Here is a 26,769-nt window from a genome sequence, read left to right as displayed (position 1 = left end):
GACCACAGCCGTCTCGGAAGTACCTCTTCCGAAGGTGGGTCGCATTGCTATTGGCTGTCGCCTTGTACCTTTGCCACATGGCTCCCTTCGCTTATAGTTTCTGCCCATCTCGAACTCCCGCTTGCAGAACCTCGCTCCTCACACCTGCTTGCTCTGGGAAGAAGGTGCAAAGCCGCCCCAAGGGTGTGCGATTTAGCAAGCGTCTTACTTCCTGGAGGTTTATCGCTCCTCGCTTCCCTGGAGAGCAGAGGGGCTGGAGAAGGAAGACTTAGGGGTTTGGATTCCTCACTGTATCTAACTTCTGGATAAAGGACTCAGATCTGAGTCCGCTTCTTGACCAAGGACTGAAAATATGTCCTGAGATCTGCAGCCCCTTCCATCCTTGATCTTGATTGCAGTATCCTTCTCTAGTTTAGCGATGGATTGCTTTTCCAGAGAAAACTTGTTTGGGATGTAATTGATCTTGAAGAGTAAATAAAGCTCGGGTTCCCTGTTTGTCCAGAGTCACCTGGAAAGTGTTTGTTTTTTTTTTTTCCTGTGGATAGTAATTTAGGAACTTTCTTTAGAAGATGACCGGTATGAGAGAAAGCGAAATGGAGGGAGACGAGGGGAGGGATGGGTGGGTTGAAGAACTCTGTTCCTAGTTCTCATCAGCTCTCCACCTCAGCCTCAGTTTTCACACATGTAAAATACAAGGCTGTCAGACCAGAGCAGCCACAAAGCCCAACTCTAACAAGGTGAAAATCCACGACTGAGGAGGTTTGAAATACATTGCAAATTTCATCCATGCTCTAAGTGTAACCAAGTAATTACTTTTTTCATAATAATGTAGGTTTTACTTTTATAGTGAAGCTACCCAGCTGTGGAGAGACAGCGCCTTCTCACTTGAGCATCTTCGCCTTCCACCACATTTATCATTCTGAGAACACCCTCAGCTTTCCAACCCAATTCCTCAGCCTTGCTATGGGAGCATGTCCCATTCCCTATAAGTGGCAGTCTTATAAATGTCACTCACATGAAAGAACCCTTTTTTTTTTCCTGATACAGTAGATTTAATTTTATAAAATGGCACATTTATTTGAAGCAGTAACTTGCTTGAGATATGGCCTTTTGCAAGGCCCCGAGTTTTTTCAGAATGCTCTGATTTAGCAAGGTGTGAAATTCTACCTGCATGGCAAACATTGCCAGTCCAGAAAACAGGATGGAGCACTCCCTATTGATCAGGCTTCAAGGTTGTAAAAGAAACAGAACAGGTGTATAGAGAAATTGGGTCAGAGCACTCTCTCCATCTGGCAACCTTTATGGTGCTGCTGAAGTTCACCCAGCAACTTAAGGTTCAGAAACCAGCAGGTTCCAGGCCTGACCCCTGACTTGAGACTAACTTCCAGCTCCCTGCCTTGCTTAAACTTGCTAACTGTTGTTAGAAGTAACCAGATAAATTTTTATAAGCCTGTTCATAAAGTGAAAACCCTGGGCTTGGAGCTTGTTCTGAACAGATTCATTTGTCATGGAATTTCAAAACTGAAGAAACCCTGAGCAGCTACTCTACATGCCCTCATCTCCTAAAGGACCACCCTAAGTCACTCTACCATTATTAACCATTATTATGTAATTAAGATTATAACATGATTAAAAGGAGATAGATTCTCTTTTGAAAGGCTCCTGAGTACTCGATTCTGAAGTCACACTCAAAAATACATTCCAGGGTTTCATGACCCTACCACCCAGTTCTCTTTAGAAGTCATTTGGATCTTTAGCCAACTGCTGTTGAAAAATTATTTCCTCTTAAAATCTTAAAAAGGTTAAGAGACTGCTAGTGAAAAAAAAAGGACTCAATCACCTTTCAAACTTAAAGATTTGCCAGGGCCCCTTGCAAGTTTCTTCAGGTTTGTCCTCTTAAGAGGATCTTGTCCTCATTTGCTAAGTGTCTGCAGCTACATTTACCTATAATTCCTACTGTAAGGATCTAGGACTAGCTGTGGATAGTGAAGTTTTCTTTGTGGAAATTTTTTTTTTTTTTTGGAAGTTGTAGTTAAGCCAGAAGTAATAGAAATAAAGTCTACATGGACAAGGCCTCTGAAGTCACCTGTTTGACTCTGTGCTTTGTACATCCAAAGAGAATGGGCCATTATTTAACTATGAAGACTTTCTGAGCCATTCCATTCAATATGTTCATCCTACCATGATATTTTGGATGACTTTTAGGTGATTTCCAAAATAATTTGAATTAACACTTGTTCTTTTGTTGAGAATAGATTAGACCTACAAGGAATAAAACTAATAACTAAAGGGTAATTAATGAATGATAACAAAACATACTTGGCTGACATACCTAAGCAATTTTTTTCGTCCAAAATCATTATGGAAAAAGGAACAAAGAACGCTTGCAGTGTTTGAAGATCATGTTTCAGAAATACACCACTGCAGAAGAATATAATGTTCTACTCAAAGTAGCATTTCCTTCCGGATTAGTGGGGCAGAACATGACAAACTAACCTAAATGCTTCTGCACCATGCTCTAGAAGAGTGTAATCTGCCTTGTGCAAAGAAGCCTTACCGTATTGCACTTTGATGGTTGCATATTTCTGAGAAGCTATTGTGAGAGAAGTATGTTGCTTTTAAATGTAGATTATATGATCAGTTTCCACGTCAGGATGAAGGAACATTCACTTTTCATCTTCAAAGGAAGGCAAAGGTGTGCAAAGGGTCATTTGGAAAAGTCAGGAACCATAATTCTGAATGAAAAGAAAGCTAAGAGGTAATGTAACAACAAAGCGCACCATGCCTCCTAGAGGGGGCTTATTTGAACACATAGGAGATCATCTCCAGATACCAAAGGGAAAAATGGCATCAAGCACAGAGCCAAGTGTCCCAATCAGGACTTCCCTGAACAGAATGAGTGCTGAGAAGCATGGGAATAGGACGGTGGACTGTCAACACCGATTGTACATCTATCTTCTAAACTTCTCCTTGCATGGCGTGTAGAAACAGCTCTGAGCCCACGTTAAACACTGGCTGAAACAATCATGCACAGACTTTGGGGAACAGTCTAGTTTATCACCTTCTCTCTTGTATAGCACAGTGCCTGGCACAGAGAGGCTTGTTCAACAACCCGCAGTCCTACAAAGATATTGTTGGTAACACAAACATTTATTTTTGAACGAGGCTGACCATTAGGGTGTAGTAGGTTATAAGCATGGATGCCCTTGGACTGTACTAGTTAAGAGAGTCAAAGTGTCCAGATTTCAATGAGCTGCCCCCTGGGGAGAAGCATGAGATTGCTTTGTATTGTGCAATATCTATAAAGTGAATATGGAAAGTATTACAGCTATTTTTTAAAAGGAGAAAGGCATTGCAGAAACCTTGGTATTTCTTCTCATTAACTTTAATTTTAGTAACCCTAATTATGTTGCTATATAGGGTAAGGTTCATAATAAATTTGTAACTATAATACTTTGGCATTTAATTCATTTTAAAGAGTAATTCATTTTAAAGAGTGACATAATGCGATTAAGGCATTTAATGGAGGTCATGAAAGTTGGACTATTGAATTTTTCAAGATTTTAATTAGTTTAACTTAAGTAAAACACTTGAGCTCTTCTCTAATACCTGAAGGCATGGCATAAGACATGAAGCCTACTGAATGGTTCAAAAGAACTTAGATCAAATCATACTTGTTTTAGAAGTTATCATGCTTCTAGTTATGTCTTCTCCGGTACCCAAGTACTGAAATGATTTCTTTATTCTATTGAATTGCCCTGACGTGGATGGTGTGGGCCATGGGTGGAGGAGAAAGCAATTAGCAAGTTGGCAAATGGTTCACTGAAGTTAATAACAAAAGTGTACCACTGGTTACCCTAGAGTCAAATCCTAAAGTGTGCTTTTTTTTCCCCTCCCTTTTTGATGCACATCTGGAAAATTTTGATGCACAAGCCATATATTTGGGGATGATGGTCCACAATAGAGGTCTTTGTATCTATCTCCCCTGGGAACCAAGAGTTAGCACATCAGGTTTTTTGTTTTTTGTTTTTGTCCTTTTTGTTGTTGTTGTTGTTGCTATTTCTTGGGCCGCTCCCGCGGCATATGGAGGTTCCCAGGCCAGGGGTCGAATCGGAGCTGTAGCCACGGCCTTGCCAGAGCCGCAGCAATGCGGGATCCGAGCCGCGTCTGCAACCTACACCACAGCTCACGGCAACGCCGGATCGTTAACCCACTGAGCAAGGGCAGGGACCGAACCCACAACCTCATGGTTCCTAGCCGGATTCGTTAACCACTGCGCCACGACGGGAACTCCTGTTTTTTTTTTTTTTTTCAATCACATCTGTAGTTGTATAGTGATCATCACAATCCAATTTCACAGGATTTCCATCCCACAGCACATCAGGTTTAGAGCCAGATTCATGTTAACTCCATGTGTGGGTTGGAGAGGGCCTGGGACCTTTGCCAGGGTAGAGGAGCTGCATGAATTCTGTTTTCATTAAGGACTTAGGAGCCTTTTGAGAAAGGAGGTTCCAAAAGAGAGAGAGGTTTAGGCCTAAAGTGCAGATCAGAGCTGGAAACATGTATCATCCATCAGTCCAAGTATTTTCCCATTTCCTTGCTCACAGGCAGAGTCTGGGGAAAGGGGATGAGAGTCAGAGAAAAAAGCCCATGATGTGCTGGATAAATGACTCTCTAAGGGGGGAAAAAAAACTGTATCCTGAACTGTAGCATTTGCTGATTTCCAGGATATGAAAACTCCCACCATGACTGATTTCAAGCTCTCAGCTGACAAGCTGACTCTGGCCACAGAACTAAAAAAGAGCTGAGATTAAACACCTAGAATTGGAGTTCCCATGGTGGTGCAGCAGAAGTGAATCCAACTAGTATCCATAAGGTTGCAGGTTCGATTCCTGGCCTCGTTCAGTGGGTAGGGGATCTGGGGTTGCTGTGAGCTGTGGTGTAGGTCACAGATGAAGCTCAGATCCCATGTCGTTGTGGCTGTGGCGTAGGCCAGCAGCTGCAGCTCCGATTTGACCCCTAGCCTGGGAACTTCCATATGCCTTGGAAGTTCCCTTCCTAAAAAGACAGGGAAAAGAAAAAAAAAATCACCCTAGGAATTAAAAAGGAAGAGCTGTTTCACTAAAATATATCTGCCAACCAGTACTGCTCTCAGGCTTGTACATCAGAGCATAAGATAGGAAAGGAAGGAGCTTCAAGGGCACTTTCTCTCCTGGGGTAAGAAATGGAAGAGCAGCAAGGCCAGATCATGCTCTGGCAAACGCAGGAGATACTCTGGCCATTGGGAGTCCTTGCTTCCAGAGCTAAAGTAGAAAGGGAAGAAAATGGTACCCCAAAAAAGATGAGGGAGACTATGTAAAGGACATGAGAACTCCCTCAGGAGATTTCTAAAAATGGCAAGGAGATACTTTGAGGCAGATTGGAGTTAACCCATCAGCAGGGCGGGGGTGGGGGGGGCAGGATCAGATCCACAGCAAAACTGCTCTACCTCCAAACTGATCGTTATCAATATTGAAATCATTCCTAGTGAAATAATTCAAGGTGAATATACATACTATTCATAGGAAATTTATTTAAACAAATTCAAAACTGAAATGATCAAATCACTTCCTAAATATCTGAGTATAATAAGTCTTAGAAAAGCAAAACCCATAATTGACATCAAATATTCAGTGGATTTTTGTGATCACCAGATTACCCAGTGAGCAAATGCTCCTGCAGTGTGTGTGAGCCAAATGCCACCCAGTCTGGGAGATTGTTGTTTTCTGATGGTGCCAATCCAGGTCCTGATCCTCACCCTGAATCTTTGGTGAAAGATAGATTTTGTAAGAAGTTGTTCAGGATTTAGAATGGGAACAGAGGTCAAGGTAAATTAACTGAGACATGACTGAATTCCTGACCTTGCTGTCATGAGCCCCAGGCTTTAACTGAATGGACAAACCAGCCTAGATAGGGGGTAATGAACCCACATGATGAAATTGTTGGTCAGGGACTCATGAAACAACCTTCATTTATCTTGACAGATGCAGCTGAGATCTAAATGTGAAAACAGTGTATTAAAAAGATTTTAATTGAATTTCACCAAAGAACTGATACTAAAAATAAATTAAATTGCTCCTAAAATATAATTAAAATAAATAATATAGATATGCATTACCTTGCTCTCCGGGTAATTCATTGGGTGGTAGTGAAATGTTAACTGACAGATCATTTTAGTTGCAGCATGTCATAGCTAGTTTTACTTATTAGCAATTCATGTGGAAATATACATCCCTGTAGAATATTAGTGTAAAGGTTATATTTAGTTATGTCATTTGTGTCATTCTGTTGGCTAGCATAAAAAGGAATCATCAGTAAATCAGGATGCTATGGGATAGGTATTATATATATATATTTTTTTTTAGGGCTGCGCCCACGGCATATGGAGGTTCCCAGGCTAGGGGTCCAATTGGAGCTATAGCTGCCGGCCTACACCACAGCCACAGCAATGTCTGTGACCTACACCACAGCTCACAGCAACGCCAGATCCTTAACCCAGTGAGCGAGGCCAGGGGTCAAACCCACAACCTCATGGTTGTTTCTGCTGCACCACATTGGGAACTCCTAGGGATAGATAATATTTTAATGGCATGTATTTTTTGTTTGTTTGTTTGTTTGGCCATGGTGTGTAGCAGCTTTATGTGGTGGGATCTCAGTTCCCAGGCCAGGGATTGAACCTGGGCCACAGTGGTGAAAGCACTGAGTCCTAACCACTAAACCACCAGGGAACTTCCCAGATACATAATATTTTCTCGAAAAAGAACTGAGTTTTTCAGCAACCAACCTGAAGTAGTTTCTTTATTTGCTTTTTTTTTTTTTTTTTGCTTTTTTAAGGTTGAAGCTGCAGCATATAGAAATTTACAGGCTAGGGGTCAAATCCACCAGAGCTGCATCAGTCCAGTTGCATCTGTGACCTATGCTAGATCCATAACCCACTGATTCATTCGAGGCCAGAACCCTCATCCTCATGGACACTATGGTGGGTTTTGAACATGCTGAGCCACAATAGAAACTCCCCAGTTTAAGAGCTTTTAGTGATAGATTTGTGTTAGTTTATGCCTGTTACCAACAGAGCTACTTCTAACAACCAGCTAAAATAAAAAATGCGGAGTTCCTGTTGTGTCTCAGTGGTAACAAAACTGACTAGTATTCATAAGGACACTGGTTTGATCCCTGGCCTCGCTCAGTAGGTTAAGGATCCAGTGTTGCAGGGAGCTGTGGTATAGGTCACAGACATAGCTTGGATCCTGCATTGCTGCAGCTCTGGCATAGGCAGACGGCTACAGCTCTGATTTGATCCCTAGCCCGGGAACTTCCATATGCCATGGGTGTGTCCCTAAAAAGCAAAACAAACAAACAAATAAATTAAAGTACTATTATATTTTCAAATAACATATACAGTCTGAAGAAGATCGAACTGTCAAAAAATTAGAAAAATTCATTGATTAGAGGCACATTAATTTTTTTATAATTGCAATCAGTGGCCTTTTTAAACCAAAAGCTTCTGATTTTGCTGCAATGATATATACCTGTCAGTAAAAGAATATGTGTTTAAGTGTGAGCATGTTTGCTTTCCCTAAAGAGCCTTGATCTCACTAAATACAGAAATAGCTCAGTGAATAAATTGGATGGGTTCATGTATTATTGTAAGGTTTTACATTTTTAATTTTTTTATTCATTTGTCCCTGGGATCTATTAAAACAAATGTACTGAATCGCAGGAAGTCTGGTCCCATTGCCAAACTCCCTCTCCCACCCCCCGTGCCTTGTGATGAAAGGAAATATTTGATTGATGAGCTTCAGCTCATTACAAAGATGTTGTCAAGCCATCCTAGGCTTTCAGGTTGAAACTCAGAAGGAATAATAAAACAGAAAGGAGGGGGAGAAAATCCCTGTTTACAGGCATCAAATTAAAATGAAAACTCCTGTCACTTCTCATAGAGTTTGAAAGTTATTTGTATTCATACTCCCGGGGATGTATCAAGCCGGATCACTGGCTTTGTGTGCTGCAGCACTGTTGGAGTGGAGAGAGGAGGATTGTGGGGACAGTCACTTCAGAACGCAAAGCTGAATTCTCAAACGGGGAATGGGGCGGAATGGCTGTAATACTGGTTTCATCCCAGTGTAAAGGAGCTGCTGCTCTATGGCACCATGTGAGGGTTGCTAGGAAGGAGCATCGTCGTGGATGCCTGGGTGGATTGGATCAAACTCTAACTTGTAGCCCTTGGAAGACAACACATCAGTTTCCTCGAGCGAGTTACAGAGCAGAGCCCTCCACGTCTGGAGTCTGGCATCCCTTGCTCTCTCCCTTGAGGGGTCTGCACATTTGCTTTTGCCTCCAGTTTTCATAAAAATAGGAATTCTAGGCTTTCGATCCAGCCAATGATGACTTCGAGGAAGAAATTGTAAATCAGGTGAAATGTTTCTGCCACCCCTGATGAGCTCATCAACAGCCAGTTCTCCCTCTGCTCTTCCCCTCCCACCATCCCTCTCCAAAAAAGATACCCACTCTCTTCCCATCCCCAGCAGTTCTCAGCCCTGGATGCTCTTTAGAACTGATTGGTTTGGTTTTTGGGGTTTGTTTGTTTGTTTTTATTCTTTTTAAGGCTGCACCTGCCCCAAGGCATATAGATGTTCCTAGCCTAGGGGTCAAATCAGAGGTGCAGCTGAGGTCTACACCACAACCAGGGCAACACTGAATCTGAGCTGCAACCTGCAACTGCAGCTTGTGGCAATGCCGGGCCTCATGGACACTATGTTGAGTTCTTAACCTGCCAAGCAACAACAAGAACTCCCAGTTTGGTTTTTAAAAAATACAGATGTTGTCTCAGAACAATTGATTCAGAATCTCAGGAGGTGGTGCCCTAGCATTTACTAGCACTGATTCTTTAAGTAAAAGCACTTAAAATGTGCAATTATTGGAGTTCCCTTCATAGCTCAGTAATTAACGGACCTGACTAGAATCTGTGAGGATGCAGGTTTGATCCCTGGCCCCTCTCAGTGGGTCAGGGATCTGGTGTGGCTGTGAGCTGTGGTATAGGTCACAGATGCAGCTTGGATCTGGTATTGCTATGGCTGTGGCTGTGGCTGGCAGCTACAGCTACACATCCAATTTGACCCCTAGCCCAGGAACTTCCATATGCTGCAGGTGTGGCCCTAAAAAGACAAAATAATAATAATAATAATAATAATAATAATAATAAAATAAGCAATTATTTTAATGCTATTCTGACATTTCCAAACAGGACATCCAAATAGAGTAAGCAGATGAAGTCCATACCCTGGCCTCAGCACTAAAAAAGGAATGAACTACTGATCACACCCACCAACTTGGATGGATCTCAAGGGCATTATGCTAACTGAAAAAAAAGCCAATATGAAAAGGTTACATTTGGTCTGATTTCATTTATATAACATTCTCTAAATGATAAAAAATTATAGAGTTAGAGAACAGATTAACGACTCCCAGAGGTTCAGGGAAGCAGATAATGTGACTATAAAGGGCAGGTGATGGAATAGTTCTGCGTCCTGCTTGCAGTAGTGGGTACAGGAATCTCCACATGGGACGAAATGACACAGAATTATACACACCCAATGCTGTGATGTCAGCTTCCCAGTTTGGCTACTGTCCTCTGTGTAAAATGTAAGCACTGGAAGAAATGGGAAAGGAAACACAGGAACCATGTGTCCTACCTCTAAACCTCCCTCGAATCTATGATTATTTCACACAAAAAGATTTTTTTTTCTTTTGGCCATGCCCTCAGCATGTGGGCAGAGGTCAAACCTGCACCACAGCAGGGACCCAAGCCACAGCAGTGATAACACCAAATCCTTAACCCATTGAGCCACCAGGCAACTCCAAAGCGTTTTTTTTTTGTTTGTTTTTTGTTTTGCTGATAACATTAATTTGGTACATATCAGCATGTGAAATGTGAGTATTTTTATCCCATTTGGATGTTCCATGTTTTTAATATCCTAGAATCCTCCAAAGCAGAAACTGTTCTGGGTCCCTCTGACCTCTGACCTCTGCGAGGTGAGAGAAGTAAAATACAATCCAGGCTGGCCCTAATATCCTGGTGGGATGCCCTGTTGGGACCACCCAGAGGAAGGCTGCCTCAGAGCCCAGGGGCGGGATCCACAGGCAGAGGGGGATGGTGGGTGAGACTGGACGTGACACACACCATGTGTTCTCTCATCACACACACACACACAACACACACACAAGCTTCGTCGTGGCAGCTGCTCCCACAGCCCTCGGCCACCTTTATTTGCATGGTGTCTCTGGTTGCCAGTCTCTACATAAACACTCTCGTGGGATCGTTTCACCTGTCTCAGTCCTCCTCTCAAAGAGCCTTTCTGGGAGATGCCCCCGTAAGAGGCAAAAATGAGTCCTGGAGATTTTCCAGACCAGAGGATGTTCTTTTTTGTTTCCTGTCACATAAGCGAGGTTTGTAAAGAGCTGAAGGAAGGAGAGGTGACGACTATGCTATGTTTTAACTATCAAACCCATCTCTCCCTTTATAACTCTGCTTCCTAATTCCACCTTTCCTATTTGCTTTATTTCATACATTTATGTGTAAAATAAGATTAGGAAAGTTTTGTTGTTTTTTTTTTTTTTTAAACTCTTTGAGACCTAACTGCCTCCATAAATCCATGTTTATACATGGGAGCTGTTTTCAGGTACAGATACTCTGAAATGGGTATAACTTCCTTTTTCCCCTAGTACTTACCATAAAATATACCCTCAACTAGACCTTCCTTGTGGTTTAGAGTGTGCATACATCCCTTTTTTTTTTTAAATCGCTCAATGAATTTATTACATTTGTAGTTGTACAATGATCATCACAATCCAATTTCATACTTCCCATTTTTATGAACTCTTATTATTAGGACATTTTTCCCAGAGCTCAGAATCAAATTCTTTCAAAGAGTTAACTAACTTTTTAATTTTTACATGTTATTTCATCTTGCCAGTTATGGCAACTTAAGGTCAAATCATCCTTCTTTTACCACTGAAAACATAAAATAATTAAATATTGTATTATCCTGGGTCGATTTACAAGCAGAGGCTTGTGTGAAGACAGTTTATCCTGGAAGTGATTCCAGGGAGCAAGGGTGAGGGGCAAGGGGCCTAACCCAGGGAACACAGGAAAGGCAGGACAAGAGCCCATCGAGCTGGCCACTGCTGAGATGAGTGGTGCTCTATGCCTCTGGATCTTTCAGAAGAGCCTTATGAAATATGTCAGAGCTGTGTTCCAGAAGATGACAGTAGAAGCACTTGTCCGTGGAGTCCTGTCCCCCATTGGGCTATGATGGGGCCATGGGCTCCACATGTCTGAGTGCCAAACAGGCACAGGATCAGAGAAGCTCAGGACAAAAATCAAGAGATAAAAGATCTAGAGCCAAAAGTAAGCCTCTGTTAGGCAGTAGAAACCAAGCAGAGTTCAGTTGTTACCCAAGGACTGGAAGTTGAACCAGGGGGATTTGAAGCAGAATTCAAGATGCACGCAACGCAATGAACTTCTATATGAACGCCTTTGAACTTCTATAACTTGATGGGGAGCAACTAACTGCCAAATGGAATAAATAAACCCCTTTCTATGACCCCCGCCAGTGATATTTTAATATCTCCTCACTGGTTTTGTATCTTCAATTCGCTCAGTGATGTTTCTGAAGATTTGCGTGAAAATAAATTTTAATGGTTGGGGTAATGGCCCAAGGGTGTTATATTGGATTGCTAAGTGTCAGTTTAAGAGGGAAATACTGAAATAAAATGTGAAAGAATTACAAACAAGAGAAATTCACACTTGAACTGATTTTACGTCTGTGTTTTGATAAATTCATATGCTCTGAAGCCCTTTCACATAGGGTTTTATTTATAAGAAATAAGTAGGGAAAGCAGAAGCTTCTCGAGAATTACTGAGTGCTATTTCAGATAAACTTTATGTATTTCCAGTAATCACAGTTATAGAAGCATGATTAATCCTTAATTTATAGAATTTATATAATTACTATATTAATTAGATAATTACAGTGTATTACATACTTTATTAACAAGTTTGTTGAGTACTTGCTATGTCTCAAGAATTGCTCTAAGGTACACTAATTATCTGATCCTCACGATGTCTCTAAAGTAGGAACTCTCTTATCTCTCACTTTAAAGATGACGACACTGAGACACAAAGTGTTTGAGTAATTGACTCGAGGTCACACTGCAAACAATATTAGTGTAATATAGTCAATATCTTCATTAAAAAAATACATCATGGCAGCTTAGAAAAAATGAAAGTAAGAGCCACATGGTCAAAATAGAGTCTGGGCTTACTCTCTGTCTGCAATGATGATCCACATGAGAAAATGTCAATAAAGACATCATCTCTCTCACTGCAGAACACTGACAACTTTGTCCAATCTGTATTTTGCTTTCCAATGTTTGTCCCAACACAAGAGAGGGAAAAATATTAGGATAAAGAATGGAGAGAAAGTGAAGGGATAGCCAGGCACACTGGCATTCTTACAACACACCAGCATCTACAAAGTGGAATAATTAAGCACCATTCAGCAGTTTTGAGGGTTTGAGTTTTAACAATTAGTGGCTAACTGATTAGCAATATAATATAAATTGCTACACTGGTTTGCATTTGTAGATGCTGCTAAGAACTTTTCAAAGGCACGGTAGTGTTTCATAGGTGCCTTCCTGGATCATGCCTTTTTCTGATACAGTTCAGGATATCAATCATCAGCTAGTTTATAAAATGATTCCGTTCTTGTGCTTAATTCGACTCTTCAGAGTTTCTGAGGATTTGCAATAAAATCTTGTATTTCTTGTCTCTTTTCGCCATGACTTCTGCCTACGTACAAAGGTCTGACTGGTCTGCTTGTGATAGAGATAACACGCCCTCCATAAGCTCAGGTGTTTTCCACAGGCTAAAATGGAAAGGACAAAGTTCTGAAACTTTACTACAAAGGCACGAGCTTCATAAGCTCTACAAGCTTTGTGAAAATTCACCACTAGGTCCTGTTTGAAATGCCACATCAAATGCCCTGAGTTTTCCTTTAAACTCATTTGTGTGAAGGAAGTAAAGCCCCTACAAACATGGTCCCCTGCTCCTTCTCCTTACCTCCCCTCACTGCCAGGGCTCACTCTGTCATCACTCAGCTTCCTCTTGATAATGGACCTCACACTATTATGATCTTTTTTTTAAATTATTATTATCAGTTCCGTTTTAACCTACCTTGTACTTTGGGTAAGACTAAAAGATCTTTAACTATATTGAAAAGTTGTTGAGATGAACTGTCAGCTCATATCCTTTTGCCCAGTTTTCTAGTGGACAATTGGTTTTACTGATTTGTATTTGTTAAAAAATACTTTTTTTCCCCCAATTTACTTATCTTCTGACTTTGCTTACCCTGACTTTTTGCTTTGCAGGTATTACTTATTTTTATGTAATCACATTTATCTCTTTATTCTTTAATGGTTTCAAGGATTTGTGATATAGGAAAAGGGCCTTTCCCCCCTAAGTTTATAAAAGAATTCTCCATGGCTTCTTCTGTTCTATTATAGTTCCATTAAAAAAAAAAAAGGTTTAAATCTTCAATATATTTTGAATTTACCTTGGGGAGGAATGTAAGTTATCATTAACTTTTTTCTCCCAATTGGCTCTTTGCCGGTCACAGTATTACCTACTGAATAAGCCATCTTTTTCTCATGGACTGCCATCTTGATCATATATATATATATATGATATATATATATTTAGGTTCATTTCTGTATTTTTTTACTCTATTCCACTGAACATTTGCTATTCCTGTGACAGTGCCATCTTATTTATTTTAGCTTTATAATATTTTAATGTTTAATAGAAATAGTCCCCCACTTATTACCTTACTTTTCAGAATTTATAGTTTAAATCAGAGAAAACTGAACCTTCCCATTTGGTAGTATGATATATAGTTTCATTTATATGAGTCTTCTCTGAGTCTTACATATATTTAAAATTTTTTTTCAAATAGATCTTGTACATATCTCATTGCCTTAAGTTTATTCCTAAATATTCTATTTGTTGCAGCCGTGAATAGGGCCCTTTCATCTATTAAATCTTCAAACTGTTTTTTTTTTCCCATATAAGAAGAGTATTGATATTAGGTGGGTTCCAGATAAGACGATGAATTGTTTTTATATGGGTGGCATTTTTTCAGTTGACTTCGACTTTTCGAAGACTATGCAATTCTATCATCTGCAACCCTTTTAAATTTCTACATCTCTAATTTCTTTCTCCAGTCTGGTTGTATTAGTTAGAATTTCCAAACAATAATGTGATCATAGCAGATATATATTTGTCTGGTTTATGACTTTACTAGGTATATTTCTAGTAATTCTCTTTTAAGCATGAAACTATATATGTTAAGGAAATATCCATTTGTTCATTTTTAAATATGAATCAAGAATATGGATGCAAACTCTTGCCTTCAGAATGAATTAGCAATGAGATCCTACTGTGTAGCACTGGGAAGTATGTCTAGTCACTTATGATGGAGCATGATAATGTGTGAAAATAGAATGTGAACATGTATGTGTAACTGGGTCATCATGCTGTACAGTAGAAAAATTGAATTGGGTAAATAATTTAAAAAATAAATAAATAAAATAAATTAATAATAAACGTCAAATTTTAACATAGGTCCATTTAGCATATATAAATATAGCTATATTTTTCTCCTTAAATCTTCTAATATGGTGAGTTCTATTAATAGATTTTCTTTTCTTTTCTTTTTTTTCTTTTATTGGCTGAGGGACGCATGTACAGCATATGGAAGTACCCAGGCTAGGGGTCATATTGGAACTGGAGTTGCCAGCCTAGGCCACAGCCACAGCAACACAAGATACAAGCCACATCTACGACCTACACCACAGCTCGCAGCAACACTGGATACTTAACCCACTAAGCAAGGCCAAGGATAAAAGCCGTACCCTCCTTGTTACTAGTCAGGTTCCTTACTGCTGAGCCACAACAGAAACTCCTATTAATAGATTTTCTAATATTGAGTTTACAGAACTAATCTTTACAATTCTAGAACAATTCCATTTGATCAATGTACACTTTCTCTTAAGAGGTTACTAGATTCTGATTGTTATTTGGGGATTTTTTTTCTTTTTTTCCTTTTTTTTTTAAGGCCACTCTGGTGGCATATGGAAGTCTAGGGGTCAGATGGAAGCTGTAGCTGCTGGCCTACACTACAGCCACAGCAACACAGGATCCGAGCCACCTCTGTGACCGACACCAGAGCTCATGGCAATGGCAGATCCCTGACCCACGGAGTGAGACCAGGGGTCGAACCCAAATCCTCACGGATACTAGTCATTACCACGGAGCCTTGATGGGAACTCCCAATTTGGGATTTTTGTATACTAAATAAATGAATTGGTCTGTAACTTCCTTTCTAGTGCCTTCTCTATCAGATCTTGCTCTTGAGAACTTTGGGAATTGTGTTTGATAAATGCAGTATCATTGTGATGCATGTCCGTAGTTTAAGACATCAACCCGTAAGTGTCTTGGGTTTTTAGTACATTTCTTTATCCAGTAGAAGATTTTGTTAAATAAGACTCATAAAAGAATATATAAGACAGTTGTTATTCCTTCCAAATTTTGTACGGAACATGCTTCAGATAATTCATTAGAAGATTCAAACAACAGCAGTCGATCACTGTTTCCTGGATAAAATTCTCATTAATTTTTTTTCCCAGAACATTCACATTTTGTTGGGTATCTGCATTATTATTTTTCAGTTATGGAGAAAACCTCTACGGACACACTTCCTCTCACCATGATTTCTTCAGAGAAGCAAGAGACTGTCTGTATTTTTGGAACTGGAGATTTTGGAAGATCACTTGGACTTAAAATGCTCCAGTGTGGTTATTCTATTGTTTTTGGAAGTCGAAACCCAGGGATGTCCAGTCTGCTGCCCAGTGGTGCAGAGGTCTTGAACTACTCAGAAGCAGCCCAGAAATCTGACATTATAATCCTAACCGTCCACAGGGAACATTATGATTTTCTCACACACCTAACTGAGGTTCTCAATGGGAAAATACTGGTTGATGTCAGCAACAATCTCAAAATCAATCAGTATCCGGAATCGAATGCAGAGTACCTCGCTCAGTTGCTGCCAGGAGCCCATGTAGTAAAAGCATTCAACACTATCTCAGCCTGGGCTCTGCAGTCAGGAGCGCTGGATGCAAGTCGCCAGGTAAGTTTAAAACATAGATTTACACGCAATCATCTTTAAAAAGTAAATGTTTTAATAGGAATTTACCCCCAAAGATTCCAAAAGATAACTGCAAAAGAAAACATTTAAGTCTGCTAATATGTGCCAGGAATAACTTTCTTGGATTTGACCAAGTCGTGTGGTCAAGTGTAGTGATGTACTTCCCACCTTCTGCATCCTCAGCTTTTAGCTTGATGGAATCCAATGGTGTCAGTGTCTGGAGAACTTTTGTCAGTACCAGAAAATAACAGCTAAACTGTTGATGGATATGCTTTCCACACCCATTACCTTGTATGAAACAGGTTCCATTTATTCGTTGAGATTAAAAGCAATCCATAAAAGATATGGCAGCCATGCATACAGAAGAAAGATCAACTGTTCACACTGTGGAGAACCAAGTCTTATCATATCTGTGTGATATGCCTAAAGCCACTCTCAACTTGAAACCCTGGTATTTAACTAGCCCACATGTCTGTACCCACTTAAAACATCCTCTTGTCAAATATGCCTTGTTTGAAAAGTAATTAACTACTCTATGGCATTGTTCTACACGGTGCTTATAAAGAATTTCAAAATAATTACTAAAGAAAGAATAAACACAAAATGAATTATTTTAACCCAGGTGTTTGTCTGCGGAAATGACAGAAAAGCCAAGCAGAGAGTGATGGATATTGTTCGTACTCTTGGACTTACTCCGTTGGATAAAGGATCTCTCATGGCAGCCAAAGAAATTGAAAACTACCCCCTGCAACTATTTCCAATGTGGAAGTTCCCCTTCCGTTTGTCTGCTGTTCTGTGTGTCTTCTTCTTTTTCTACAGTGTAATAAGAGATGTAATCTACCCTTATGTGTATGAAAGAAAAGATAATACATTTCGCCTGGCTATTTCCATTCCCAATCATATCTTTCCAAACACAGCACTCACACTGCTTGCCTTGGTTTACCTCCCTGGTGTTCTTGCTGCCATTCTGCAGCTGTACCGAGGTACAAAATACCGCCGATTTCCAGACTGGCTTGACCACTGGATGCTCTGCAGAAAGCAGCTTGGCTTGGTAGCCTTGGGATTTGCCTTCCTTCACGTCCTCTACACACTTGTGATTCCTATTCGTTATTACGTACGATGGAGAATGAACAACAGAACCGTTGTCCAGGTAAGTCTCTCTTCATCTCTCTTCATTCATCTCTCTTATTCCCCCACTCTTTAAATCCAAGAGGAATCTTGCTGCACCATATTCCATTTTATAGTTACAGAAAATCATTCTTCTAAGCAGCTTTATTTTAAAAAATAACTACAATTAGACACCTCATGTTTGTTTCGGGGGGGGGATGGTTGTTTTTTAATGAATCCAGTTGGATCTCATACCACTATTGAGAGTGAAAGTTACATCCCCAGGTCAATGCAGGTGCAGATCTGTGCTCCCAGGATTCGCTGGGATACTCACAAACTTGTCAGATTTGGGGACTCGGGAAAACCTAATGACACCTACTTGAATTACATCCATAAATGTAAACCAATGTGTTTTCAAGCTTCTATTTTTATGCGTGTTACTTCCTTTGGGAAGTCAGAACTCACCATCTACGAGTGTCCCCAACCATGTGTCACAGGAATGTAAACAAATTCGTAAAAGGGTGCTTATAACTCCATTAGTGCTGGACTTGTGGGAACTTGTCCTCAGTTACTGGAAAATTCAACGATTCTGAGCAAACGACAAATATCATTTTCTGCATGGTCAAAAAATTCAGAGAGCATCACCTGAGGGGTCTTAAAGTCCCAGGGGAAGTTTTCCACATCAGCTCTAGTTTGGAAATAATTGATTTTGATCAATCTCATTGCAGTCTCAAAGTTTATGTGTCAATAATTCATGGTTGATGTGTCTGTGAATTTCTCTACATCGCTAACAAATACATGGGAAGTGCTTGGGTAAGAGTCCTGTTGCAGGGGCCAGATTTCTCTCAATCTGTAGCATGACAGGCTTGATGCTATATTACCACATAATAAACATGAAAGAACCCAAAATTCATGAGTGTGGCTCATCAGCATATAAAGTAGGAAAACAGAATCCTGATGTAATTGTTTGAGAACATCAATTTCTGCTTGGGGAAAGAGAAGCCATATGGTAAAGAAGGTTTAAGTAAATATTTACTTTGTTTTAGAATTTGTAGGGTCCATTAAAGCTTCCTACACAACTCCTAGAGTCAACTGTCATAATAACATCCCAACAGAATCAATGACTTTTTCTACCAAAAATATTATATTTAAGTGTATTTTTCTCTACAATTATGTTTCACTGATTATTACAAAGTGTTACACAACTTGCCTTGAGCAAAGAAACCATGCAGAGGTATTTTTTGATCCCCTTAAAATGTGGGCACTTTGTAAAAAATGGAATTAAAAAAAAAATTCTTATAATTTTTCTTAGGCAATAGCCAAGAAAGAAAATCCATTTATTATCTCTACTGCCTGGCTCAGCGATTCCTATTTAGCCCTGGGAATCCTTGGATTTTTCCTGTTTGTACTCTTGGGAATCACTTCCTTGCCATCAGTCAGCAACATGGTCAACTGGAGAGAGTTCCGATTTGTCCAGGTAAGGACTTCACAGTTTAATCCACTTTATTGCAAACTATTCTGGCTGTACACAGAGTCTCATTTTTCTCTCGTACCCTGCATAAATTATTCTTTTGCTCCATAACTTCCCTGGCAATCTCATAAAAATAGCAACTGAAACAAGTTCAAATCAGAAAATGCTAAACTCTGGTACAAAAAGGCAGATCCCATAATGGCTGATTTCTTACCAAGGCATCCCTTTGCCAAGGCCCCTGATCACTCCCCAGAGCCACAGCTAAGAGTACAAAGCGAAAAGCACCCACAAATACTACACCGTGTGTGTGGAGATGTAGTAAGTGCAGGGTGGAGAGAAACCCAAAGACGAAATTTCTACTTCTGAAAATCAATTTTAGAATATGGACTTGGTGATCTGAAAAGGCATATAATGAAATAACCTTTAAACCTTCACGGCAAGATATGCTAGACTGCCATCATACCCGATCCAGTGCTGGCCTGGAAGAGAGGAAAATCGGTGTTTCAATACATCAGCCTCCGGGTGCTTCATTAAAGGCAGTTAGTAATTAATTTTATAGACCAGTGGTCTGCAAAGGGTGGTACCTGGACCACTAGCAACAGCAGCACCTGGCGTCTTATTAGATACAGAAATCCCCTGGCTCCACCCAGAGCTAAGAGAATCAGAAATTCCGGGGTGTGACCCTGCAGCTTGTTTTTACAAGCCCTCCAGATGATCCTCTGATGTTCCTTGTGAACCAGTAAAAATGAACAGACCATTAGTAACTGAAACTAGATTTGAACTTTATAGAACTATTTGAATCTCAAAAGTCTTACAGTTTCTCCCCAGGAATAAGTGCAGTCAACATGTTCTCATATTTACACCTTCATTCAAGATATTAAGATGGGGAGTTCCCATTGTGGCTCAATGGAAATGAATCCGACTAGGAACCATGAGGTTGCAGGTTCGATCCCTGGCCTTGCTCAGTGGGTTAAGGATCCGGCATTGCCGTGAGCTGTGGTGTGGGTTGCAGACGCAGATCGGATCCCGCATTGCTGTGGCTCTGGCATAGGCTGGTGGCTACAGCTCCAATTCAGCCCCTAGCCTGGGAACCTCCATATGCCACGGGAACAGCCCAAGAAATGGCAAAAAAAAAAAAAAAAAAAAAAAAAAAAAAAGACATTAAGATGGAAATAAACTTTGAGCTTTGGATTTAGGTCAAAACAAGCAAACAGCCAAAAGTAAAGTTTGCTAATTGTTCTTTATTGCAAAAGAAGTTAACGAGCATCTGCTTTTCGTCAGCGGCATAATGTGGTGCTTCTTTTTTTTTTGTCTTTTTAAGGTCACACCCATGGCCCATGGAGGTTCCCAGGCTAGGGGTCGAATCCAAGCTACAGCTGCCGGCCTACACAACAGCCATAGCAACTCGGGATCCAAGCAGCGTCTGTGACCTACACCACAGCCCACAACAACGCTGGGTACTTAACCCATTGAGTGAGGCCAGGGATTGAACCTGCATCCTCATGGATGCTAGTCAGATTCGTTTCCACTGAGCCGTGATGGAAACTCCTTTTAAAAAAAAAAAAAGAAAAAAAATGTGGTGCTTCTTGAGAACATATCAGGCCTCTAGCAAAGGTGATCCAGGCAAGCATTTTCCCATTGAAGAAGAGGTACATTATTTATTCTAACTAAAGAATTTACCCCTGGGAAATTTTCTCATCCAGTCAGGTTAAGATGAAACCATCATGTCATGTGTAAACATTAAAAAAAAAAAAATGAAATACTGATCATCCTGAAGGAGCCAATATACACAGCAGCATTCTAAATGTTACAGGTTTCAAAGGCCTGTGGCTGTTGACAAGTACCTTTCACTGTTTTCCACTGTTTCAATACTATGTTAAGGTATATGTTTTTGTTTTTGTTTCTTGCTTATAGTCCAAACTGGGCTATTTGACCCTGATCTTGTGCACAGCCCATACCCTTGTGTACGGCGGGAGGAGATTCCTTGATCCCTCGACCCTCAAGTGGTGTCTTCCGTCAGCCTACGTGATAGCGCTGATCATCCCTTGCACCCTGCTGGTGGTCAAGTTCATCCTCATCCTGCCGTGTATAGACAAGCCCCTCACCCGGATCCGCCAGGGCTGGGAAAGGAACCCCAAATTCTTGGAATCGGCCCTCAATGGAAAAACAGATCTTTAAAGCAAGGTTCAGTTCACCCAAATTTCTGAACTGTGGTGTCCTACGTTCAGAGAAGAATGACGGGGACAGTCAAGAAAGTACTTTTCTCCCTCCATGGCGTGAAGGTTGTGAACCAAGAAAGAAATCACACATGGCTTTGAGAAGTGGACACCAGTTTATCTCGGGGCTGTAATGAATCAGGGCTAGTCCCTGCCTCCGGCGGGGGGCGGGGGGAGATCATGATTTTGTCATAGTTTTTTGATTTCACATTAATCCTAGCTTTGTGATTTCATACCAACAAGCTTCTTTGTTGTGGGCAACATGCATGACCTAATGTTTTGCAAAATCCAGGGGAAGTATTTGCAACTTCCTTCTCGGGCACAAGGACTGAGTAGAGTGAAAGAGAAAACAGTAAGAGGGTAGCTGCTGCTAAAGGCTTTAACAGATATGTCTGAAGAATAAGGCTGATGAAGTAAAAGGAATGAATTTTTTCTGTTTTTTAGGAAGTACAGGTGATCATAAATATTGCCATGGTGAATTCTGAACTTACATGTGCTCTTTGATTTTGCTTTTAGCAATACGGATTTACACTGCAGGGCACTATTTTATAACACAATAAAATATCACAATTGATTGGAAGTAAGCATGGGTTGAATATATGCAAATCTATACAGCTGTCATAAGAGCCTTCTTCTACAAAGGATAAAGAATAGGAGAGATTGAGTTAAAATGAGGAAAATCCAGTTGGATTTTCTCAATAAGCAAGGAAGGGTTGATAAAATCCTTTGCAAAAAAAAAAAAAATAATAAATTACAAGTAAACCGTAATTTGAGACAGCAAGCTAAATACATTTTGTAAAGTTGCATCATATCAGGTTTGGTATTACTTAGGTCTTGTGGTATACTTTATAAATTATATATTCCAAATGCTGTTCAACATAAATCATCTATGAAATGAATTTCTAGTAATGGAAATATAACTTCTGTAATTTGTCATAGTTTATTGTAAACTTAAACAGTGAAATTAAATGAATAACGAAAATGTAAGTTGGACCGATACACAGAAGAGAGAGAAGGATGGAGTCTCAGGGGAGAGGGCTGTGAGCAGTAGCTGTGATGGGAGATTTGGTTTATTCTCAGATCCTTGCTGGAATGCAGGATCGATCTCTCTGCTTTTCTGCACTGATGGTGCCATTTCCAAGATGACCTTCAGCAGCATTAGCCTTCCTGGCTCTTGCATGGAGCTGAGAGAAGCCTTATACATAGTCTTGCCACGTGCCAACATAACCAAAAGCCTTTCCACAGGCTTTGTGCCTAGTCCACAAAGGCCATTCCTTTTTACTTTATTATCATATAGTCCATATGAAATTATATAAAATGATTGAAATATATTAAAACATCACCCACAGTCCAGGATATTTTTTCTATAAAACCTTTGGAAAATAGTTCTATCTATACTATATACTAAATTTTATATCCTTCTTTTTCTGCCTATAGTGTGGCGTTGTTCGCTTACTTACATGGTATATGGTTGAATCAGTGGCTGCATCATATTACACCAGATAGGCAATTATTTAACTACTGCCCTAATTAAACATTTAGGTTACAGCCTTTTTTACTAAAACAAATAACTTCTCAGAGGAAATCTTAGCACATATAAATTATGTCCATATTTTAAGTTACTCCCTCAGAATACTTGCTAAGAATTGGGATTAAAAATTAAAGAAATTTTAATAGCATTTGTTATGTATATATGTATACATATATGTATGTGTGTATATGTGTGTGTGTGTGTAAGAGTGTGTGTATGTGTGTGTGAGAGAGTGTGTGTGTGTGTGTGTGTCTGTGGCCAGATTACTTCTAAAGTCAATATCATTGGCATTGAATGAGGGGATTGGTTTCATTATGCCCTTACAGATTTTGCTTTTCATTTCAATTTGCATTCATGAGAAGATACACAGAATATATGCTCCATTAACTTATCCCTGATCCATTCAGGCAAGGATGCAGAAAGGCTCTAGAATTTAAGCGGAGCTGAGGTGTGTGGTGCTGACTCGAACATTTCGGTGAAAAAGACCGAAACACTGTCACTACTCATCTCTTCTATTTTATCCAAACTAGCCAAGGGTTTGAGGGTTGGAGGCTGCTCTTTGACTAGAGAATCGGTTGATTAAAGGTTAGGTACTATCCAGGATGATCTAAAGAAAGCTTTTGGGGTCAACCATGCTCTTTTTTTTAATTTGGTAAAAGAGTAATATGTTTTTACTAGGTCATGGTTCATCACTAAAAACAGAAAATTCCACACTTCGGTTTAAAAAAAAAAATACCCTATGTTTATAACCCAGTAAAAATGTTCTACCTGAGTACCTGGGTACCACACAAAAGCCATCCACAAAGCAAGACTTGAAAGAGAGCCCCTGGTGGTTTGGGCATCACGGTGCAATTGCTGGGCAGGAATACTCAGCTTCACCCACAAGGACTCCCAGCCCCACCAGCTGACCAGAGAAGTCAATCTCCTTCTTTTGTCCCTTCCAATATTCCTCCCTTCCCAGACCATCAAACCAATTTGCCCATCCTAACATAGCTGACTCCTCCAGTTTATCACTCAAGGTGGAAAGAATGAGTCTGGGACAGATGGAAAGAGGTATGTCAGGTGAACTTTATCCCTTTTAGCTGTTCCAAAATGTTCTTCTACCTTAAAAAGTCAGACTAAACTTCCTCACTGCTGATGTGTTTCCTGTATTCTAGGAAAATTTTTTTTATTTCATAGACCTTTTATTTTTGTATGCTTTCCCCACATTAAGGGGTGCCTCCTTTTGTAAACATGAACTCATTAAACATTATTTTAAAAATTATTCTAGTTTGTAACCATTCTGGCTTCGACTCATCAGCATTCCAAAGAAAGTGCCTGAAAGGGTTTGAATCACAGCAGTACTAGCATTTGGAACTAAAAATAGTTCCTTTCAGGGATAAGGAAAAGGAGAGGCAGTACAGGGGTTGAAAACTACAGGAGTGGATTTGCAGCTTCACACAACATCCTACCTGTCTTGCAGCTTCATTCCAACATCTTGCCTATTTCAGTTTTACCCTCAGAGAATGGGAGCATCAGCTGGCCAAAGAGGGGTAGGAACAGACTCTCCTACATTGGACTTTCATGATAAGAAAAAACAAACAAACAAGACTTTCCTTCCTTCCTCCAGATGGATGCCACCCAGATGGGCAAAAGTCAGTTATGGATAGACTAACTTTCAACCTGTGGGAGCAGACATGAAGCACCCTGGACAACCAGACAGCTGCAGCCCTAATGGGTGTTATTAGCCTTTCAAAAGCAGAATAAAACAGATACATAAAGAGAGGGCCCGGGAGGTCCCACTGTGGCTCAGCGGAAACAAAAAACCCAACTAGTATCTATGAGGATGTGGGTTTGATCCCTGGCCCTGCTCAGTGGGTTAAGGATCCAGCATTGCTGTGAGCTTTGGTGTAGGCCATGGCTGCAGCTTGGATCTGGCATTATTGCAGCTGTGGTATAGGCTGGCACTGCAGCTCCGATTCAACCCCTAGCCTGGGAATCTCCATATGCAGTGGGTGGGTCCCCTCCTCCCCCCCCAAAAAAAAAACAGTCAAAAATAAATAAATACAGAGAGGACCCAGCAACCTGGAGTAAGCTGGAAGGAAATGGAACAAATCCCTTATTCAAAAGCCATAGTTAGAAATTGCATTCAAGAGCTCTTCATGAGTATATAATTTAGGGATCACAGAAGAGCCATGATGATGATGAATCTACATAATGAATTTGACCTCTAGGAGCTCAAAAGGCTCTGGACCTCCTCCAAAAATCAAGGTGGAATGGCAGGCAAGGTGCTGCACAGAGAGCTCACAAGTTCCATTCTCCACCAATACCCCCATCGTCCACCCCACCACCAATTTAATACACACACACCAAAAATGTCCTCCTATGATCCTCCTCCAATGTTCTCCAGGGAGGTAAGATTGCCATGTAGAAGAACCCTCCAGTCTCCCAAAGATGTGTCCAGTAGAATTCAGGAGGAGAGAAGTCACCCTATGTGCATTACTTTCCTGAAGCCCAAGGCAAAGCCCTGAGATCTCAGGTAAGAGGAAGCAAGAAGAACCCAACTGAGGAAGGAGAAGGATTAGGGTGAAGGGGAAAGGGACAGAGGCAGGAGAAAGGGGGAGTGTGGATGAGCAGGATTGCTCATCCCTGCCCAAGCCCTCCCTATATCTCTCCCTTCCCATACCATCGAACCAGCTGGCCCATCCTAACCCAGCTGACTCCTCCAGTTTACTTAAGGTTCTACCTGTTTCCTGCTCTGAGGGAATCTTGGAAGGCATTTAAGGATATTGTTTGCATAATACTGAGCAGACACAATATGCTTGACATACATTTTCTTATGTAATCCTCAAAACAATTCTCTAAAGTACTCTTATTACCCCCATATTTCAGAAGAAACTGAGCCTCAAAAATACTGGGTGCCTCGTCTAGCAAAAGGCAGGAGTGGGATGTGAATGGAGGCCACCTGAATCCAGGGTCGCTCCCTCCCAACATCACAGTATAAAGGAGGACCCTCATGCAGTCCAAAATGTCCCTTGAAACCCATATACTAGGTTGAGTGGACTGAACCACTGGCAACTCTTTTTTGAAATATTTTTAAAGAAAGCTTTAAATGTTCCTGATTGCCCCATCTTTAACCCTCGGAAGTTGCCTACGTTAGATCTTAGGACGCCCATTAAGGTTGTAGTGTCGCATGATCCCATGGTTGCAGCATTGAGCTCAGCTCGGTTGCAAGTGCCCTTTTTTTGCGAGGGGAGGTCTTTTTGTCTTTTTTTAGGGCCACATCTGTGGCATATGGAGGTTCCAGGCTAGGGGTCTAATTGGAGCGGTAGCCGCCAGCCTACGCCACAGCCACAGCAACTCAGGATCAAAGCTGCATTTGAGATGTACACCAGAGCTCAGGGCAACGCCAGATCCTTAACCCACTGAGTGAGGCCAGGGATCGGACGCACAACCTCATGGTTCCTAGTTGGATTCATTTCCGCTGCACCACAACGGGAACTCCACAAGTGCCATTTTAATCATCTACTCCAGTCTGGCCACAAGCTTTCCTAAGGATCAGAGAGCCCTCTGTGCAAGCAGGGAACGTAGGCAAAAGTAGCCAAGGCAAGCACAACTCTTCTCCAGAAGCTAAAAGACAAATATTTTCTTTCTCTTTGGTTTCACCGTAGTACTGAGTAAACCTATCTGTAATATCCAGTAATATCCAGTGACGCATCCAAGACATCGCATAATGCTTTTCACTTAATATAAAAACATACTAGTGGAGAAATCTCCCGTGTTTAAAAAAAAAAAAGATTCAGTCCTACTATGTACTGTTGCCTGTTTCTCAGATTTGTAAATATGAAGGGTGGAATGGAACTCACAATATATCAAGAATGATCACAACAGGATCAATGATAATTAAACTTTCCCTTATGATTTTTAGAGAGTCAGCATGTTTTAAAGCAACATAACCAGTATATTGGTTTCATTTTTACTAATCTTTTTTTTTTTCTATAAAGAGAAGAAAAAGAGGGACAGAATTACTGTCAAAGTTCCATGAAGGCAGAGCAGTAAATCTGTTAAAATGAAAGATCAGTCCCCAAACTCAAGGATTCTTTACAGTTTCAACAGCTGAACCAGCCAAGCAGGCTTAGCTCTTCTCAAGATAAGAGTGCTGAC

At 40.6% G+C, this 26,769-nt stretch overlaps 1 protein-coding gene and 1 non-coding gene across 2 annotated transcripts; one reads left to right on the top strand and one right to left on the bottom strand.

The window, feature by feature from the left end:
* On the top strand, positions 1-21,209 carry STEAP4 (STEAP4 metalloreductase). The gene is given in 5 exon segments (NM_001166489.1): positions 1-34; positions 15,826-16,283; positions 16,924-17,451; positions 18,721-18,885; positions 20,794-21,209. Coding segments are annotated over 4 exon segments (1,413 nt in total). The 5' UTR covers positions 1-34; positions 15,826-15,827; the 3' UTR covers positions 21,058-21,209.
* Positions 6,696-6,767, bottom strand: TRNAE-UUC. The gene has a single exon. It is a non-coding gene; the product is annotated as a tRNA-Glu (tRNA).

The sequence above is a fragment of the Sus scrofa genome, chromosome 9, assembly GCF_000003025.6.
Source record: "Sus scrofa isolate TJ Tabasco breed Duroc chromosome 9, Sscrofa11.1, whole genome shotgun sequence".
Classification (NCBI taxonomy): Eukaryota; Metazoa; Chordata; class Mammalia; order Artiodactyla; family Suidae; genus Sus; species Sus scrofa.
Note: the sequence above shows the minus strand (reverse complement) of the source record. Positions and strands in the feature narration are given on the sequence as shown.